Source organism: Ascaphus truei, chromosome 3 (assembly GCF_040206685.1).
Source record: "Ascaphus truei isolate aAscTru1 chromosome 3, aAscTru1.hap1, whole genome shotgun sequence".
NCBI lineage: Eukaryota > Metazoa > Chordata > Amphibia > Anura > Ascaphidae > Ascaphus > Ascaphus truei.
The window spans coordinates 429,642,339-429,663,385 of NC_134485.1; the positions used below are offsets into that span (position 1 = coordinate 429,642,339).

Sequence of the window (21,047 nt, forward strand, 5' to 3'; positions counted from 1 at the left end):
CCCTGCTTCCTGCATCAGCTTTGTGACATGGGGAGAGGGGGTGAGTGAGACTGGGACATGGGTGAGTGAAACTGGGACATGGGGAGGGGGGGGTGAGTGAAACTGGGACATGGGGAGGGGGGGGTGAGTGAAACTGGGACATGGGGAGGGGGGGGTGAGTGAAACTGGGACATGGGGAGGGGGGGGTGAGTGAAACTGGGACATGGGGAGGGGGGGGTGAGTGAAACTGGGACATGGGGAGGGGGGGGTGAGTGAAACTGGGACATGGGGAGGGGGGGGTGAGTGAAACTGGGACATGGGGAGGGGGGGGTGAGTGAAACTGGGACATGGGGAGGGGGGGGTGAGTGAAACTGGGACATGGGGAGGGGGGGGTGAGTGAAACTGGGACATGGGGAGGGGGGGGTGAGTGAAACTGGGACATGGGGAGGGGGGGGTGAGTGAAACTGGGACATGGGGAGGGGGGTGAGTGAAACTGGGACATGGGGAGGGGGGGGGGAGTGAAACTGGGACATGGGGAGGGGGGGGGGAGTGAAACTGGGACATGGGGAGGGGGGGGGGGAGTGAAACTGGGACATGGGGAGGGGAGTGAAACTGGGACATGGGGAGGGGAGTGAAACTGGGACATGGGGAGGGGGGGGGGGGGAGTGAAACTGGGACATGGGGAGGGGGGGGGGAGACTGGCACATGGGGGAGTGAGACTGGGACATGGGGGGGTGAGACTGGGACATGGGGGAGTGAGACTTGGACATGGGGGGGGGGTTGAGACTGGCACATGGGGGGGGAGAGAGTGAGACATGGGGGGGTGAGACTGGGGCATGGGGGAGTGACTGGGTCATGGGGAGGGGTGTGAGTGACATGAGGGGGGTGAGAGTGTGAGATGGGGAGGGGGGTGAGAGTGAGTGTGACATGGGGAGGGGGGGTGAAAGAGCTACATGGGGATGGGGATGAGAGAGACACTGGTGGGAGGGAGACACTGGCAGGAGGGAGAAAGACACACAATGGCTGGAGGGAGAGTGTGAGAGAGACACCGGGTGGAGGGAGAAACAATAGCTGGTTGGAGAGTGCAAGAGAGATACTGGGGGGAGGGAGAGACAATGGGGGGAGGGAGAGACACACAGGGGGAGGGAAAGAGAGTGGGGGGAGACACTGAGGGGAGGGATAGAGAGGGACTGGAGGGGGAGTGAGAAATACAGGGAGAGGGAGAGACTGGAAGAGGAGTGTGAAACTGGAAGAGGGGAGAGAGTGAGAATGGGGGGAGGGAGAAAGAGACACACACTGGGGGGAGGGAAAGAGAGAGTGGGGGGAGTGGGGGGAGAGAGGGGGCGACACTGAGGGGAGGAATAGAGAGGGACTGGAGGGGGAGTGAGAAATACAAGGAGAGGGAGAGACTGGGAGAGGAGTGAGAGACTGGCAGAGGGGAGAGAGTGAGAGACAATGGGGGGAGACACTGAGGGGAGGGATAGAGAGGGACTGGAGGGGGAGTGAGAAATACAGGGGGAGGGAGAGACTGGCAGAGGGGAGAGAGGTCCTGAGAGATTCTAATGTGGCGGGAAGAGAGAGATTAATAATACTGCAGAAATGGGGACGCTATTAGACAAATACCATAATATTTATTTTTAAGTGATGTAATTTGTGTTATAAATACTTTTTTTGTAGACGCGTGGCGGGGGCGTTACAAAGCTGGTTCGCCCTCAATGGCTGAACCAGCTCACGTGCGCTGACGTCATGTGATTTTTATTACATCAGGCAGGGGGGGCCCGAGAAATTTCATGGATGAAAAGGGGGGCTCGGCATAAAAAGTTTGCTCACCCCTGCGCTAGGAGTTGGTGTGAAGGAGGGGTGCAGACCTGTCTGAGACACATGAATGTGCTCACAACGTGGGATTTTCATTTGTGGTATCTTGGAATTTCTGCTCTTCTGTCTTTTCTGTCTTTCCTTTAACCTCACTGGATCACAAGGATTCCAAGAGCTGTTTGATTGAAGACACGTTCCTGCACTTCTCCCAGTACCGCGTGGTCCATTGTTCTACTTAAAATACCGCGTAGCAGGAAAGGACATTTCCCCATTACAGATCCATACCATTACAGTACACACCAACAGTGTTTTTACCATGAGCAATAGATTTTTGCTGACTGTTAGGATCTTTATAACTTTGTACATCACTATAAGTGAAAGAAAACCTGAAAATGAACATGGCGACATTGCGTATTAGTAAAACGGCTGGAACGCTACTAACCTCTTTGCTACCGTATTTCTGACGTTGTGAATAAGGTTTCAACAAAGGGCTGAAATCCTAAACCTATGTTATAATGGGAAGTACATGTGATGACTTAAATAAGTCTGTTGTAAACATCCAATAATTCCCCAGAGTTACTGTGTGCACCCCCACATTGCAGAAATACAGATGCACAGGGCTGTGCCTCCTTCAGCGATGTACAGATTGTGGGTATGAGTGCCACCCTTCCCAATCTAAACCTGCTGGCTTCCTGGTTAAATGCTGAGCTGTATCATACGGACTTCCGCCCTGTGCCACTCTTGGAACATGTGAAGATTGGCACAACCGTGTATGACTCTACAATGACGCCTGTGCGTGAATTTCAGCCGTTAATACACGTGAAGGTAAGGACATGCATGTTAGAAGCAAAGGATGACCGAATATCTGTCAGAATTCCCATCACCCTGCAGGTTACGCTTCCTGTATACTCGTTACCTTTACTTTGTTGTCGTCACTTTATTTCTGATCCCTAACTGAGTTCTGTATGATGCCATTTGGTTATGAAAAGGAAACGAGAAATCTTGATACTTTTTGCAACAACGGCTTTAGGTGGATATATAAAAAAATGTGTGTTTCAGTTCTGACACAAAACAAATCATAGGAAATCTAAAATAGCAAGACAAGGCCTCAAAATGCAGCAGCTCCCCTACACCATAGACCATAGCAGAAGATGCAGCGTTGATAATCATACAATAGACAACAGATAGAAACCACAGATGGAGCATAGACACTACCACCCAGATAAGTCCCTATATCGTGCACTCAATGTCTGTATAGGGGAAAGTACCTTAACACAAATATGAGAGGCCAAAGAAAACCGTGATGCTGGTCCTGAATGTATTGCATAATTAGTGAATTAAAATAACTGGTTAATTGATATGCATTAAAATATTTGGACCAGACTAAATAGGGCGAGTACAATAGAACACATTAAAATACTAGCACTATGTGCTTATATCAAATAGAGGCGATAGGTAACCACTACAAATGAACTGGTCAATGAATGCCTCTAAAAAGAGGTCACGCAAGCCAATAAAGGCTAAGGGTACAGAGACCCAGCACGCCAACAATTGGCTAAGGGCACAGTGACCCAATAAATCAAGCAACAACCATGGGGTAATAAAATACTGTCCCCAGCCTCCTAGTGAGTTAGAGTATTACCCCATCGTTGTTGCTTGATTTCTTGGGTCACTGTGCCCTTAGCCGCGTGCTGGGTCACTGTGCCCTTAGCCACGTGTTGGCGTGCTGGGTCACTGTGCCCTTAGCCGCGTGCTGGGTCACTGTGCCCTTAGCCACGTGTTGGCGTGCTGGGTCACTGTGCCCTTAGCCACGTGTTGGCGTGCTGGGTCACTGTGCCCTTAGCCACGTGTTGGCGTGCTGGGTCACTGTGCCCTTAGCCACGTGTTGGCGTGCTGTGTCACTGTGCCCTTAGCCACGTGTTGGCGTGCTGTGTCACTGTGCCCTTAGCCACGTGTTGGCGTGCTGTGTCACTGTGCCCTTAGCCACGTGTTGGCGTGCTGGGTCACTGTGCCCTTAGCCACGTGTTGGCGTGCTGTGTCACTGTGCCCTTAGCCACGTGTTGGCGTGCTGGGTCACTGTGCCCTTAGCCACGTGTTGGCGTGCTGGGTCACTGTGCCCTTAGCCACTTGTTGGCGTGCTGGGTCGCTGTGCCCTTAGCCACGTGTTGGCGTGCTGGGTCACTGTGCCCTTAGCCACTTGTTGGCGTGCTGGGTCGCTGTGCCCTTAGCCACGTGTTGGCGTGCTGGTTCACTGTGCCCTTACGGTTGGCGTGCTGGGTCGCTGTGCCCTTAGCCACTTGTTGGCGTGCTGGGTCGCTGTGCCCTTAGCCACGTGTTGGCGTGCTGGGTCACTGTGCCCTTAGCCACTTGTTGGCATGCTGGGTCACTGTGCCCTTAGCCACTTGTTGGCGTGCTGGGTCACTGTGCCCTTAGCCACGTGTTGGCGTGCTGGGTCACTGTGCCCTTAGCCACGTGTTGGCGTGCTGGGTCGCTGTGCCCTTAGCCACTTGTTGGCATGCTGGGTCGCTGTGCCCTTAGCCACTTGTTGGCGTGCTGGGTCGCTGTGCCCTTAGCCACTTGTTGGCGTGCTGGGACACTGTGCCCTTAGCCACTTGTTGGCGTGCTGGGACACAGTGCCCTTAGCCACGTGTTGGCGTGCTGGGTCACTGTGCCCTTAGCCGCGTGCTGGGTCACTGTGCTCTTAGCCACGTGTTGGCGTGCTGGGTCACTGTGCCCTTAGCCACTTGTTGGCGTGCTGGGTCACTGTGCTCTTAGCCACGTGTTGGCGTGCTGGGTCACTGTGCCCTTAGCCACGGGTTGGTGTGCTGGGTCGCTGTGCCCTTAGCCACGTGTTGGTGTGCTGGGTCACTGTGCCCTTAGCCACGTGTTGGCGTGCTGAGTCACTGTGCCCTTAGCCACGTGTTGGCGTGCTGGGTCACTGTGCCCTTAGCCACTTGTTGGCGTGCTGGGTCACTGTGCCCTTAGCCACTTGTTGGCGTGCTGGGTCACTGTGCCCTTAGCCACTTGTTGGTGTGCTGGGTCGCTGTGCCCTTAGCCACTTGTTGGCGTGCTGGGTCGCTGTGCCCTTAGCCACTTGTTGGCGTGCTGGGTCGCTGTGCCCTTAGCCACTTGTTGGCGTGCTGGGTCGCTGTGCCCTTAGCCACTTGTTGGCGTGCTGGGTCGCTGTGCCCTTAGCCACGTGTTGGCGTGCTGGGTTGCTGTGCCCTTAGCCACGTGTTGGCGTGCTGGGTTGCTGTGCCCTTAGCCACGTGTTGGCGTGCTGGGTCGCTGTGCCCTTAGCCACTTGTTGGCGTGCTGGGTCGCTGTGCCCTTAGCCACTTGTTGGCGTGCTGGGTCGCTGTGCCCTTAGCCACGTGTTGGCGTGCTGGGTTGCTGTGCCCTTAGCCACGTGTTGGCGTGCTGGGTTGCTGTGCCCTTAGCCACGTGTTGGCGTGCTGGGTCGCTGTGCCCTTAGCCACTTGTTGGCGTGCTGGGTCGCTGTGCCCTTAGCCACGTGTTGGCGTGCTGGGTCACTGTGCCCTTAGCCACTTGTTGGCATGCTGGGTCACTGTGCCCTTAGCCACTTGTTGGCGTGCTGGGTCACTGTGCCCTTAGCCACGTGTTGGCGTGCTGGGTCACTGTGCCCTTAGCCACGTGTTGGCGTGCTGGGTCACTGTGCCCTTAGCCACGTGTTGGCGTGCTGGGTCGCTGTGCCCTTAGCCACTTGTTGGCGTGCTGGGTCGCTGTGCCCTTAGCCACTTGTTGGCGTGCTGGGACACTGTGCCCTTAGCCATTTGTTGGCGTGCTGGGTCACTGTGCCCTTAGCCGCGTGCTGGGTCACTGTGCTCTTAGCCACATGTTGGCGTGCTGGGTCACTGTGCCCTTAGCCACTTGTTGGCGTGCTGGGTCACTGTGCTCTTAGCCACGTGTTGGCGTGCTGGGTCACTGTGCCCTTAGCCACGGGTTGGTGTGCTGGGTCGCTGTGCCCTTAGCCACGTGTTGGTGTGCTGGGTCACTGTGCCCTTAGCCACGTGTTGGCGTGCTGAGTCACTGTGCCCTTAGCCACGTGTTGGCGTGCTGGGTCGCTGTGCCCTTAGCCACGTGTTGGCGTGCTGGGTTACTGTGCCCTTAGCCACGTGTTGGCGTGCTGGGTCACTGTGCCCTTAGCCACGTGTTGGCGTGCTGGGTCACTGTGCCCTTAGCCACTTGTTGGCGTGCTGGGTCGCTGTGCCCTTAGCCACGTGTTGGCGTGCTGGGTCACTGTGCCCTTAGCCACTTGTTGGCGTGCTGGGTCGCTGTGCCCTTAGCCACGTGTTGGCGTGCTGGTTCACTGTGCCCTTACGGTTGGCGTGCTGGGTCGCTGTGCCCTTAGCCACTTGTTGGCGTGCTGGGTCGCTGTGCCCTTAGCCACGTGTTGGCGTGCTGGGTCACTGTGCCCTTAGCCACTTGTTGGCATGCTGGGTCACTGTGCCCTTAGCCACTTGTTGGCGTGCTGGGTCACTGTGCCCTTAGCCACGTGTTGGCGTGCTGGGTCACTGTGCCCTTAGCCACGTGTTGGCGTGCTGGGTCGCTGTGCCCTTAGCCACTTGTTGGCATGCTGGGTCGCTGTGCCCTTAGCCACTTGTTGGCGTGCTGGGTCGCTGTGCCCTTAGCCACTTGTTGGCGTGCTGGGACACTGTGCCCTTAGCCACTTGTTGGCGTGCTGGGACACAGTGCCCTTAGCCACGTGTTGGCGTGCTGGGTCACTGTGCCCTTAGCCGCGTGCTGGGTCACTGTGCTCTTAGCCACGTGTTGGCGTGCTGGGTCACTGTGCCCTTAGCCACTTGTTGGCGTGCTGGGTCACTGTGCTCTTAGCCACGTGTTGGCGTGCTGGGTCACTGTGCCCTTAGCCACGGGTTGGTGTGCTGGGTCGCTGTGCCCTTAGCCACGTGTTGGTGTGCTGGGTCACTGTGCCCTTAGCCACGTGTTGGCGTGCTGAGTCACTGTGCCCTTAGCCACGTGTTGGCGTGCTGGGTCACTGTGCCCTTAGCCACTTGTTGGCGTGCTGGGTCACTGTGCCCTTAGCCACTTGTTGGCGTGCTGGGTCACTGTGCCCTTAGCCACTTGTTGGTGTGCTGGGTCGCTGTGCCCTTAGCCACTTGTTGGCGTGCTGGGTCGCTGTGCCCTTAGCCACTTGTTGGCGTGCTGGGTCGCTGTGCCCTTAGCCACTTGTTGGCGTGCTGGGTCGCTGTGCCCTTAGCCACTTGTTGGCGTGCTGGGTCGCTGTGCCCTTAGCCACGTGTTGGCGTGCTGGGTTGCTGTGCCCTTAGCCACGTGTTGGCGTGCTGGGTTGCTGTGCCCTTAGCCACGTGTTGGCGTGCTGGGTCGCTGTGCCCTTAGCCACTTGTTGGCGTGCTGGGTCGCTGTGCCCTTAGCCACTTGTTGGCGTGCTGGGTCGCTGTGCCCTTAGCCACGTGTTGGCGTGCTGGGTTGCTGTGCCCTTAGCCACGTGTTGGCGTGCTGGGTTGCTGTGCCCTTAGCCACGTGTTGGCGTGCTGGGTCGCTGTGCCCTTAGCCACTTGTTGGCGTGCTGGGTCGCTGTGCCCTTAGCCACGTGTTGGCGTGCTGGGTCACTGTGCCCTTAGCCACTTGTTGGCATGCTGGGTCACTGTGCCCTTAGCCACTTGTTGGCGTGCTGGGTCACTGTGCCCTTAGCCACGTGTTGGCGTGCTGGGTCACTGTGCCCTTAGCCACGTGTTGGCGTGCTGGGTCACTGTGCCCTTAGCCACGTGTTGGCGTGCTGGGTCGCTGTGCCCTTAGCCACTTGTTGGCGTGCTGGGTCGCTGTGCCCTTAGCCACTTGTTGGCGTGCTGGGACACTGTGCCCTTAGCCATTTGTTGGCGTGCTGGGTCACTGTGCCCTTAGCCGCGTGCTGGGTCACTGTGCTCTTAGCCACGTGTTGGCGTGCTGGGTCACTGTGCCCTTAGCCACTTGTTGGCGTGCTGGGTCACTGTGCTCTTAGCCACGTGTTGGCGTGCTGGGTCACTGTGCCCTTAGCCACGGGTTGGTGTGCTGGGTCGCTGTGCCCTTAGTAACGTGTTGGTGTGCTGGGTCACTGTGCCCTTAGCCACGTGTTGGCGTGCTGAGTCACTGTGCCCTTAGCCACGTGTTGGCGTGCTGGGTCGCTGTGCCCTTAGCCACGTGTTGGCGTGCTGGGTTACTGTGCCCTTAGCCACTTGTTGGTGTGCTGGGTCGCGGTGCCCTTAGCCACTTGTTGGCGTGCTGGGTCGCTGTGCCCTTAGCCACTTGTTGGCGTGCTGGGTCGCTGTGCCCTTAGCCACTTGTTGGCGTGCTGGGTCGCTGTGCCCTTAGCCACTTGTTGGCGTGCTGGGTCGCTGTGCCCTTAGCCACTTGTTGGCGTGCTGGGTCACTGTGCCCTTAGCCGTGTGCTGGGTCACTGTGCCCTTAGCCACGTGTTGGCGTGCTGGGTCACTGTGCCCTTAGCCACGTGTTGGCGTGCTGGGTCGCTGTGCTCTTAGCCACGTGTTGGCGTGCTGGGTCGCTGTGCTCTTAGCCACGTGTTGGCGTGCTGGGTCGCTGTGCCCTTAGCCACGTGTTGGCGTGCTGGGTCACTGTGCCCTTAGCCACTTGTTGGCGTGCTGGTTCGCTGTGCCCTTAGCCACGGGTTGGCGTGCTGGGTCGCTGTGCTCTTAGCCACGGGTTGGCGTGCTGGGTTGCTGTGCTCTTAGCCACGTGTTGGCGTGCTGGGTCACTGTGCCCTTAGCCACGTGTTGGCGTGCTGGGTCGCTGTGCCCTTAGCCACGTGTTGGCGTGCTGGGTCGCTGTGCCCTTAGCCACGTGTTGGCGTGCTGGGTCACTGTGCCCTTAGCCACTTGTTGGCGTGCTGGTTCGCTGTGCCCTTAGCCACGGGTTGGCGTGCTGGGTCGCTGTGCCCTTAGCCACTTGTTGGCGTGCTGGATCGCTGTGCCCTTAGCCACGTGTTGGCGTGCTGGATCGCTGTGCCCTTAGCCACTTGTTGGCGTGCTGGGTCACTGTGCCCTTAGCCACTTGTTGGCGTGCTGGGTCGCTGTGCCCTTAGCCACTTTTTGGCGTGCTGGGTCGCTGTGCCCTTAGCCACTTTTTGGCGTGCTGGGTCGCTGTGCCCTTAGCCACGGGTTGGCGTGCTGGGTCGCTGTGCCCTTAGCCACGTGTTGGCGTTCTGGGTCACTGTGCCCTTAGCCACGTGTTGGCGTGCTGGGTCGCTGTGCTCTTAGCCACGGGTTGGCGTGCTGGGTCGCTGTGCCCTTAGCCACGTGTTGGCGTGCTGGGTCGCTGTCTATAGTGGCGTGGCTGTTTTTTCACGAGACCGCATTTTTTTTTATTTTGTCTCGCAACGGCCGGGTCACGTGAGCGGTTCACCGAATGAGGGCGAACCAGCTCTGTGACGTCATCGGCCACGCCTCTCTGTCACAGGGATCTGTAGTCCAGAGATCGCTCGGCTGACACGCGTGCGAAGCCACGTGCTCCATCGTGCCTGCACCACGGACTCGGCCTGATACTGGTGTCAGCGCCTGCTTTCAATGGTGTCAACTTTTTGAAGTTTCACGTAATCACTTGTGAAGTTCTGCTGCTCCACTGTCCACTGACTTCCAGCGACCCACTGGCTCCTTGTTAGCACAGTTAAGGTTGTAACCCCACTTTAGGAGCCATTTCTAGATGGCTCAAATCACTTGCTTACTGCAGATTGGTTAAATCAATCCTTTGCTGCTTAATATAGTTAACCTGGGGGGGACAACTGAAGTCCTCACGGGATACCAACAGGTCAGGTTTTCAGGATATCCCAGATTCAGGACAGCTGGCTCAATCAGAGGCTCGGCGAAGACTAAGCCTCTGATTGAGCCACCTGTGCTGAAGATGGGACTGATTGAGCCACCTGTGCTGAAGCAGGGATCTCATTAAAACCTGACCTGTTGGTGGCCCTTGAGAACCGGAGTTGGCCACCCCTGTCATATAACATGCATCTAATCATATTTTCCTACAGGAAGAAGTCCTGACTATTTCCCACACTTCCCAAAAGCCTACATACTTGTATCTCATAGTCTCATAAATAAGATATACAGTACAAGGTTCTATGTAAACAGGTTAAAATGTATATTAAAAGGTGGCTTCAACAAAGTGCTTTTACACAGTATCCCAGCGTGCACCTTCATGTAATGTGGTCACAATAAGGATATGTTCGTCTTCTGTTTAGAGAGTGTTGTAACTGCTTTTAATCCGCTAGGAGGCAGTCGTTATCTGTTAGAGACTAAGAGATGTATTCTTGCATGGCAGCGAGAGCCTCACTATTTTCCTTCCGTGGGGAGGCCTGTCTGTTCTCTACGGGAAGGCTTATCAGCACAACATCTTCTGTTGCATGTACAGGGCGCAGCATGGGGCGCTTAATGAGAGATTAAAGAACAGGATACAGGTCAGACGTGCTGTTATGGGCCCCATTAAACCTTCCAGAGAAAATGTAATCACAGCAACACACAGGATTCATTACAGCAGGGATATCTGACCTTTTGTAGGCATCCCTTTCCTAAATCTTGGGCTCTTTTTCCCATTGTCAAGCCTTATGTGACATGGGTGTGTTAATGATTTCTTCCGTTCAACCCTTTCTTTGCGTGAGGGGCCTGCAATGCATCGTGCAGCAATAGGGTTAAGGTCCCACAACACCCCAAACACGCTGGTTAGCTTTACTTCCCCTGTTTTATCATCTTCACATGCTTAATATTAAAATGATCCACTCATGTTCTATTTCCCTTTGAGTGGTTTGGGGGGGTTACAGGATAGGAGAGGCTGGCTGTAACGTCAGTAGCTTTAATTATTGTTGGCGTCACAATAAGTCTGGTATAGCAAACTCCATTCCTTAAGGGCCACCAACAGGTCTGGTTTTCAGAATATCCCTGCTTCAGCACATGTGGCTTAATCTTTGTCTCAGTCAAAGACTAAGCCAATGACTGAGCCACCGGTGCTGGAACTGAAACTGAATGAGCTGCCTGTGCTGAAGCTGGGACTGATTTAAGTCACCTGTGCTGAAGCAGGGACTGATTTAAGCCACCTGTGCTGAAGCTGGGACCGATTGAGCCACCTGTGCTGAGGCTGGGATCGATTGAGCCACCTGTGCTGAAGCTGGGATCGATTGAGCCACCTGTGCTGAAGCTGGAACCGATTGAGCCACCTGTGCTGAAGCTGGGACCGATTGAGCCACCTGTGCTGAAGCTGGGACTGATTGAGCCACCTGTGCTGAAGCTGGGACCGATTTGAGCCACCTGTGCTGAACTAAACTCAATCTGTGGATTCAGCATTGGGATTTTCCTTTCCGACACTCCGGAGAAGAGAGAACGTTTCCCTTTATTCCTTCAGATGAAAGGGGAGAAATACATTTCTTTGCCAATACGGCAAATAACTCAGGAGGCATCTGCATGTTTCCTGCCGGACCCTCAGCCTGCTTCATTGTCCTCCTTGTCACGTCATGCAGTGGTTCAACTGCACACGAGGATTCACACAAATGAGCCCGCTGAGTGTGTCGACCTTTTGGCTTACTATATATTTTACACATGGATACTTCCCTAAAGTTGTCGCTTATTCTATTAACAGTTTGTACGACAACGCCTGGGATAAAGAAGCACAGGGTTGGGAAACACCTCTGCTACTAGTGGCTGCAAACTAGCCATAAATAAACCAGCCTGTACCGCCTCCTGTACAGAGGTAGCAGGTGGCACCTATAACCGACTCATTGCATTAATGCTGGCTTGTTCACAGTAGTGCCATTATTAACAATGGTTAAGGAAATGCCATATGTTACTTGGTGTGTTGGCTCACGGTAATGGGGGTAATGACACCTGCTACATCTGTATATATTTCCATTTGGCAACATGATAAAAATGGTGTATATGGAACTATTCCAAAAAAATGTCAAGTGTCGTATTAAACATTTCTATACACTGGCAGGCGGTTTAACTGCCAAATCATAGCCATATATACAGTAACCTCGATCTCTAGTGGTTTTTTCCTTCAACAACAATGTAACTGTATAGCACTAAAGGAATGCGTTGGGTCCTCGTATAACAGTGCTGCTGATAACGTGCTTGTGTTTGCAGGGAGATGAAGATCACGTTGTCAGCCTGTGTTACGAGACGGTGCACGGTGGCCATTCCATCTTGCTCTTCTGTCCTTCCAAAAACTGGTGCGAGAAGCTGGCCGATACAATTGCCCGTGAGTTCTACAACCTCTACCGCAGGGTCTCGCAGCAGTCAGACGGTAAGGGCGAGCGGAACTCCGCGTGGGGAGCACAACAATGCGTTGTGGTTCCAATCCCATCTAGGTCACATGTTTTTAAATGAATTGACAATATATTCGGCTTCTCTAAGCAAATGTAATCCTTCTTAAAGCGGATACTTTATTATTTTGTTTGGGGGCAGTGCTTGTTAATAAGTTGTCTTCCTTATCTTTACCTATGCAAGGTCCCAGTAAACACAGTGATGCTATACAAAGGGAATCCAATCCCTTCCCCTACAAAATATAGGTTGCATCCTGCAATCTTCACCAACTCACTTTAAAGCCGTGTATATGTACTGTCGTTATCTGAGTTCCGTTAACAAAGGCATCAAACCAGCTTTAATGTTATGTAAATTCACTGTTACTGCACAAACATGCTAAAAAGCACTTTTATGCTTAAGCCATTTAAAATGGAACAGTTTTATAAAAGAGCCCTCATAAGCTCTCGCGGCACGTTCGCTGCTATCCTTTCCGAGCGGCTAATCTCCTCGTGGTTAAGAGGTGATTTATATAACTTGTATTGCACAGTAAGTGTTCCTTAGAACTTCTTTCAAGCCGTTACAACAATATGCTATTTATTAGTTGCTGTATCACACTGAACGTGGCTACCTCCCATTGTGTATTTTGAACACCTGTAATAATTGTAGGGTGAGACGAATTCCTTGTAGCATATGTTTGTAGGAGTGAAAACCTCTTTAACCATTTTGCTGCCGGAGGGCCAGTCACTGCAACACTTTGGGATCTGCATATTCCATTAAGTTTAAGTGTTTATATTAACTAGGAAAAGCCCAGGTGTGTGCGCAAATCATTTCAATGAATAGTTTTAGATTTCTCGACTTGCTTTTTAGTACGATGAATCTTCTTTGCTTTATTTTGTCGTGGTGAATATTTCTTTTAGGCAAACAGAATGAGGTGAGCTCAGAATTACCCCTATAACAGAATGAGGTGAGCTCAGAATTACCCCTATAACAGAATGAGGTGAGCTCAGACTAACCCCTATAACAGAATGAGGTGAGCTCAGAATTACCCCTATAACAGAATGAGGTGAGCTCAGAATTACCCCTATAACAGAATGAGGTGAGCTCAGACTAACCCCTATAACAGAATGAGGTGAGCTCAGACTTATCCCTATAACAGAATGAGGTGAGCTCAGACTTATCCCTATAACAGAATGAGGTGAGCTCAGACTTATCCCTATAACAGAATGAGGTGAGCTCAGACTTATCCCTATAACAGAATGAGGTGAGCTCAGACTTATCCCTATATCAGAATGAGGTGAGCTCAGACTTATCCCTATAACAGAATGAGGTGAGCTCAGAGTTACCCCTATAACAGAATGAGGTGAGCTCAGACTTATCCCTATATCAGAATGAGGTGAGCTCAGACTTATCCCTATAACAGAATGAGGTGAGCTCAGACTTATCCCTATATCAGAATGAGGTGAGCTCAGACTTATCCCTATAACAGAATGAGGTGAGCTCAGACTTATCCCTATAACAGAATGAGGTGAGCTCAGACTTATCCCTATAACAGAATGAGGTGAGCTCAGACTATTCCCTATATCAAAATGAGGTGAGCTCAGACTTATCCCTATAACAGAATGAGGTGAGCTCAGACTTATCCCTATAACAGAATGAGGTGAGCTCAGACTTATCCCTATAACAGAATGAGGTGAGCTCAGACTTATCCCTATAACAGAATGAGGTGAGCTCAGACTTATCCCTATAACAGAATGAGGTGAGCTCAGACTTATCCCTATATCAGAATGAGGTGAGCTCAGACTTATCCCTATATCAGAATGAGGTGAGCTCAGACTTATCCCTATATCAGAATGAGGTGAGCTCAGACTTATCCCTATAACAGAATGAGGTGAGCTCAGAGTTACCCCTATAACAGAATGAGGTGAGCTCAGACTTATCCCTATATCAGAATGAGGTGAGCTCAGACTTATCCCTATAACAGAATGAGGTGAGCTCAGACTTATCCCTATATCAGAATGAGGTGAGCTCAGACTTATCCCTATATCAAAATGAGGTGAGCTCAGACTTATCCCTATAACAGAATGAGATGAGCTCAGACTTATCCCTATAACAGAATGAGGTGAGCTCAGACTAACCCCTATAACAGAATGAGGTGAGCTCAGACTTATCCCTATAACAGAATGAGGTGAGCTCAGACTTATCCCTATAACAGAATGAGGTGAGCTCAGACTTATCCCTATATCAGAATGAGGTGAGCTCAGACTTATCCCTATATCAGAATGAGGTGAGCTCAGACTTATCCCTATAACAGAATGAGGTGAGCCCTATAACAGAATGAGGTGAGCTCAGAATTACCCCTATAACAGACTGCATCAGTAACACTGTAACTTTCAATACCTTATGGCAGGCAGTTGAACTTCAGTCCCTAAGTCCCCCCCAACAGGTCAAGTTTTCAGAATATCCCAGCTTCAGCACAGAGGACTCAATCAGAAGCTCAGTTGAAGACTGAACCTCTGAGCCACCTGTGCTGAAGTTGGGTCTGATTGAACCACCTGTGCTGAAGCTGGGATATCCTGAAAACCTGACCTGTTGGGGGCGGGGAGGGGGTTGAGGACTGGAGTTAAGCCCCCCTGCCTTATGGCGTAAGCGGCTAGGGAAAGGGAATTGGCTATACATTTATGGAAAATAAATACGGTATCCCTGCGTTCCTCCCAAACTGGCTCGCAGTTGATTAGTGAACTGTTGCATTTTTATCCGAAGTCTTTTAACAAAGGGGCCATTTAGTTGCATCTTTTGATCCAAAATGAATTTCAGCGCGTAAAGTTAAACTCTATTTAAGCAGGAACCTGCACTTAATGTACATTATTTCTTACAGTCCTACAGACTTAACATCTTCACTATTAGAAGAGCAGGTAGCAGGCAGGGACCGCACAGCATGGGAGCGTGTGAGGTATGTGAGCGGATTAAATGAAGGGTTTGTGTTATCTGAGATGCACTGCAATTCTGGCAAAAAGCAGAAAAAAAATAGTTTTTTTTTTATTTAATGTCTGGCGCAGACACTCGCCAGCTTCTCCTGCAGAGCGGGACCTTCAGGCTACTTCAGTGTACAGGTGTTTATACCAATTTTCTACTTGGAGAATTGACCAGGAATATTTCTTGTTTTTGTACATCACTGCGATACTTAATTCTGGTCAGGTAAACCGTGATGAGATTAAGCAGATCTTCATTCTGTTAGAAAAGTCTTTGCGATGTAATCAGTTCAAATCAGCAGTCTTTATTATTCTCAATCAGTTTTAGCAAAGATACAACATACTAGATACTTCAGCTCAGTTTAAAGTATCTGAAGGTAGTAACTTATGCTATATTCAAAGTGATTCTTATACTCTCAGAACAAAGAGATATAAATCACTTATCTTAGCTAACCCCTTTTTGCTGACTAAAATATTCTTGTTTTTTAGTACCAGGCTGTAATTGCCCTCAGCAAACATCTGTCTAGGAATTTAAGGAACTTATCTTATCACTAAAAATGTCCTGGTTTCAAGTTGCCCTTATGTTTCAAGCTGCCCATAAAAGCCTTCATGAGAAAAGCAACATAAAACATTTTAACCTATTGTGTGCTGAATATATGTGCATACACTGATTGCTATCCTACTGAATATAGTCTGTGTTCTATGTTCTGTCCTTTATTTTAAGTATATGTATATATAGATGTATCGGTACCGTGTTAGCCGAGCTTTAATAATAAAAAATTAATAGATGATTGTGTGTGTGTGTGTGTGTGTGTGTATATAACGAAAAAATGAAAGCGCCCGATCCTAGTGCAATATGTAAAAAAATTACATCCCTATATCATATAATTGCAGTTTTAGACACCAAAGGCGCAGTCTTTTGTGTATGTATGTATGTATATTTGTATGTGTGTGTATGTATATATATATATATGTATGTATGTATGTGTATATATATATATATATATGTATGTGTATATATATATATATATGTGTATGTGTATATATATATATGTATGTATGTGTATATATATGAGAGTCAGAGCGTCAGACCCCACAGTAGGCTGTTGCTGTAATTTGCTCGCTGTGCAGTTATTGGCCCGGAGGCACACGGAGCATATAATGGCAGCACGTAGGGATGGGGGGGATCGGAGAGAATATTCATCAGTGGAACTAGTTGGCGTTTATATTAAAGCCACAGAAATGACAATTGCATGTTACCGCATCATTGGTTTGGACAGGAGGAAGATGTGACTTGGTTTCATAACTTTATTATACACTGTGAGGTGTGAGTCCCTTAACCCATCGTTTCCCAACCTGGGGGAGGCTCGGAGTGACTGGGAAGGGGGGGGAGGGGGCGTATACACGGGGAGAAAGAGAGCGGGGCAAAGGCCAGAGTGTGATAAAGAGCCATCCCTAACCTCAAAGTGAAATCCTTATTGCTGTTATTCAGCCTAATATCCAAGTCTTGGTCGTCTTGTTTTGTGCACTGAATACAGAAGAGGATCCCAAAGGCAAAGCACTAAATGGGATGATCCTATTATATAAAAATAGAGGGAACCCTCTGCTTTAATCCCATTGCTGAATGATGCATTGCACGTCCCTTTGGCAGCAATGTGCTAAAGCAGAGGTGGGAAACGCCAGTCTGAAAGGGCTACCGCCAGGCCAGGTTTTCACGCTATCCCTGCTCCAGCACAGGTGGTTCAATCAGTCCCGGCTTCAGCACAGGTGGCTGTCTCTGACTGAGGCTCTGGTTGAGCCACCTGTGCTGAAGCAGGGATATCCTGAAAACCTTACCCCTTGGGGGGGCTTGACTAGAGTTGAGCACCCCTACCTTAGACAAAGGCCAGAATCCAGTTAATATTAAGGGAGTTTCCGAAGCCAGCTGTTGAGTGATTCTGAAAGATAGAATCAGTTGATTACCGGGCACCCTAAGGAGTAAGCAGGAAACGGAGAATAAACTTGTAGCGCCAGTCAGATTAGGCCGCGTTTAGAGTGGGTGTGCGACGGAGCGTATGGTGGCGTGCGCGCCTGCCGCCCGAGCGATGGGTGAACTGAGCTGGAGGCGTGGTGGATGCGTCACCAGGCTGGTTCTCCCTCATTGGCTGAACCGCTCACGAAAAATTGGTCGCTCTGCATCGCACGCACTATGGCCAGGCCCATATCAACTGCTGCATTTGTTCTCACGGCACGCTATATGTCACGCACCGTCGCGCCTACTGTAATCGCAGCCTTATCAAGAGGCAGAAACACAATGGGATCTGGTTCACTTGCTGCTTGGGGAGAATAAATCATGAAATATAAACTGAGCCTATCTTACAGGTTGAGTAATAGGCAAATAGATCACAAAGGTCAGATATAAAGAGAGAAATACAGTATTAGATTAGTGGATATTATGTCTGAAAATATTCAAAAGAGAGGTCTTTAAGTGTAATATTGTTTCCCACGAGTGCCTGCGTGTCTCTGCAAATACTGTGCATTGCCAATAAGTATCCTGTATACCAGGGGGGCGCGAGATTTTTCTGGGGGGGGCGCTGGAAGTTGCTGAGGCCCCGTGCTCTTCCCTTGGCATTTCATTTTAAATGCCTTGGGGATCGCGTGAGGCCCTTGGAGCCTCAACTTACCGTGATTCCGCCGGCGTCTGGAAGCGTCTCCATGGCAACACGGCATCAAATAACGCCGCGGGGTCATGCGGCGTGATGTCACACGCGTGTTGCTGTAGCAACGCAGCGTCACATGACCCCGTCCGTCATTTTGAAGTCGCACTGAGCGAAGGAGGGGGTGGGGGGTGCATGCACCGGGGGACAAGAGGCAGGGGGGCGCTGGAGCAAATGTTTGCGCACCCCCGCTGTATACTTTGGCAGAACCTTAATAGCAATATGTTTTGTGATTCCCCCAGAGGGAACACCCATTTATTAGAGTGTGAGAGAAGGGGGACGTCACATAAGAAGCTAGGAGGGTGTAGATCAGGGGTGGGAAATGCCAGTCCTACAGGGCTACAAACAAGTCAGGTTTTCAGGATATCTCTGCTTCAGCACCGGGGGTTCAGTCTTTGACTGAGCCACCTGTGCTGAAGCACGGATATCCCTAGTACCTGACCTGTTGGTGGCCCTTGAGGACTGGCGTTGGCCACTCCTGAGCTAAAACACAAAGCAGTCACACTGCAGTAAATTACAAATTACTGGCTGCCGGTTATTTAGCTTTGCGATTTGCATTGAGACTTGGGGAGCTGCACCCCGCAGGCTCTCTGCTTTTGTTAGCAAAGTACAAACTACCAGCATGGAAAATCTATATTAAAGAAGCGCTGTCAGACCATAATTAAAAATCTTTCTGGTATAACTTGGCTTTAGCTGGAGGCATTATGTGATGAGTGTTCTGTGCTATAATATATGCAGAACTGCACAGTATAATGTAACGAGCACTGCAGGTAAAGGTTAGATTACCTGCACCCATTGTTTTCTTAATGCGTTTTCATTAAAATGTAAACACGTACAGTATTTAGTTTTTTATTTTACAGTAAATGCACTAAAGCTAAAATATGATGCAGGTAAAATAGAATGGGTGTCTGGTGTGGTGTTAGAGCGATGTGATTTTGTAGGGGATGGGGCTGGACGTTGCATTTTATGAGAGTGTTTGGGCTGTATGCGGTACTGTTACTGACACCTTTCGTATGCTCACTTTGCTTCAGCATAATGTCTCATAAGAACACCAGTTACTGAAGGTGATCAGTGCACAGGCCTTTGGTAATGAAGCTCTACAACATACAGGCTCCCATAGGTGGCTATTACTATTTAACCAGAGGGGAGAGTAAGGTGAACAATGCTTCCATATATCTGGTTGCCACAGAAATGTTATTTATAATTTATTTATAAAATGTTTTACCAGGAAGTAATACAGTGAGTTACCTCTCGTTTTCATGTCTGTCCATGGTAACATTAAGTGAACAGGGTTATACATTATGTATAAAGACATTGCATGAACAGTTTAACATTATTTTATCTTTTAGGCGTATGAAACGGTTACAGACCAGATTCAAATGTGAGACCGCTTTAATTTTGGAAGAATTTAGACTGGTGGCGGCTGTGAGTCTCAATGTAGCTCTTATTGCACAAGAAGCCTATTGGATAATAATGCGAACTTTAATTTAACATCGCGCTTTTCTCTCGATGGGACACGGCGCTACAACAGTGCGCAGTAAGCAGCATTGTACATATACATTTTACAGACACAATCCCTGCCCCGTAGAGCTAACAATCTATTTTCGGTGCCTGAACCGCAGGGAGATAAAGTGACCTGCTCAAGGTCACAAGGAGCCGACACCGGGATTGGAACCAGGTTCCCTGCTTTACACTCAGTGTCTTTACTCACTGAGCCGCTCCTTCACGCAACCAATCAGATTGCAGAGATTACTGCCCCACTATAGTTCGACCCATGGATGAGAATAAGCTCACTGGACATGCTGCAGCCAGCACTGATTTGCGAACCGAATTCAATGACATTTAGGGGTTCTGGACACAAATTCGTAATTTTAATGAAGTATTGACTGTCAATGAGACGTCACTGAGTGTGTTGGGTAAAAATCACTGAGACTGAATCCAAGTCGATGAGACCGTGTGTATGTGTATATATTTAATACAACGCACACGTATACAATACAACTTAGAAAACGGAGCAAAAGCGGTCTATGCAAAACTCACATGCTGGAAATGAGTGCAGAAAAACCGAGCAAGCACACTAAAATAACAGACATGAAACCTATAACATGTGAGCATGCAATGCATCCCTATTGCAGGCAGGGGGAGCACCCATGCTAAAGTGTGAATACATACGGCCTAATCTGGTTCAGAAGGAACCTATAACGTCGTACATAGTAACTTTAGGACATCAAAATATAGTATTTATGGTTCCCAGGACTATATTATCGGGTCAACATATTCCAAAAGACAAACAAAAATCCATATTGGGGACCCCTGAAGAAGGTCCCCTGGGACCGAAACGTTGAGTAACCGTGTTATTGGTCAATAAACACCCTTTATTTTGCTCATTCTTTGTCGGGTGCTGATATTTTGAATACTTCGATTTTCTTTTTCCTGTTAGAAAATCCTTCGTTTTTTTAAATTTAGCACGATCCCCTCCTAAGGACGCTCAGTATAGAGAATGCAGCCATCTCTTAAGCATATAAAAAAAAAAAAATATATATATATATATATATATATATATATATATATAATACTGTCACGGCCCCTTTTATTCTCCAACATCTCCGATTTTGTCTGGGTATTTTTTTCAAATGCCACGCACGTCACCGCGTTCATGCCGCATTCATGCCGAGCCAGCGCTAATACAAATGCACGTGGCCGCGGCTTTAAATACCGGAACATGCCGCATCAAACACTGCATCTGCCCGCGGTTTTAAAAGTCACGCTGAAACGGCCGCACGAGGCTGAAGGCGGCCGCCTTTGTATATACAGCTCAACCCCCTTATAACGCTGTGCCTGGGGTCCAAAGAATGACATTGCGTTAGAAATAATGTACAATTGTATGCATTGTACAATAAAGTATTTAAGATACCGATAATCGTGTTGTAAAGTATAAATATATAAGAAAATTGGGATCCACGCTTGCATCGCGTTATAAGCGGATTCGCGTTGTAACGATATATATATATATGCACTTTTTTGTTATATTTTTAGAAGTATCTTTTTTGCTCTCTTTTTCTACCAGCCGGTAAAACCGACTCCAGCATTTCGCCAGTGACCCTAGACAAAGAGGGCATTCAGGATGTGGTGGACCAGTTAAGACGCTCACCGGCCGGATTAGACGCTGTGCTGGGCCGTACTGTTCCGTGGGGAGTGGCCTTTCATCATGCCGGTATGACACTGTTTGTTTGTGCTGTGGTGCAGGATGGGTGACCAGAATGTATCTGCACATAATTTGGGCAAGACCCAATTATTAGACACAGTGA

At 50.0% G+C, this 21,047-nt stretch overlaps 1 protein-coding gene across 6 annotated transcripts in view; it reads left to right on the top strand.

Annotated features, from left to right (window-relative positions):
• POLQ (DNA polymerase theta) overlaps positions 1-21,047 on the top strand; it is a 127,782-nt gene that overhangs the window by 11,448 nt on the left and 95,287 nt on the right. For 5 of the 6 annotated variants that reach the window (XR_012800089.1, XM_075592882.1, XM_075592884.1 and 2 more), the window contains 3 exons: positions 2,397-2,619; positions 11,916-12,075; positions 20,807-20,953. Coding sequence is in view for 5 of the 6 variants with exons in the window: in XM_075592882.1 (XP_075448997.1) it covers positions 2,397-2,619; positions 11,916-12,075; positions 20,807-20,953 (530 nt within the window). In the remaining variant the exon portion in view is untranslated. Of the gene's footprint in view, positions 1-2,396; positions 2,620-11,915; positions 12,076-19,090; positions 19,277-20,806; positions 20,954-21,047 lie in introns of those variants that run through there. The other variant, XM_075592886.1, reaches the window with a different exon arrangement.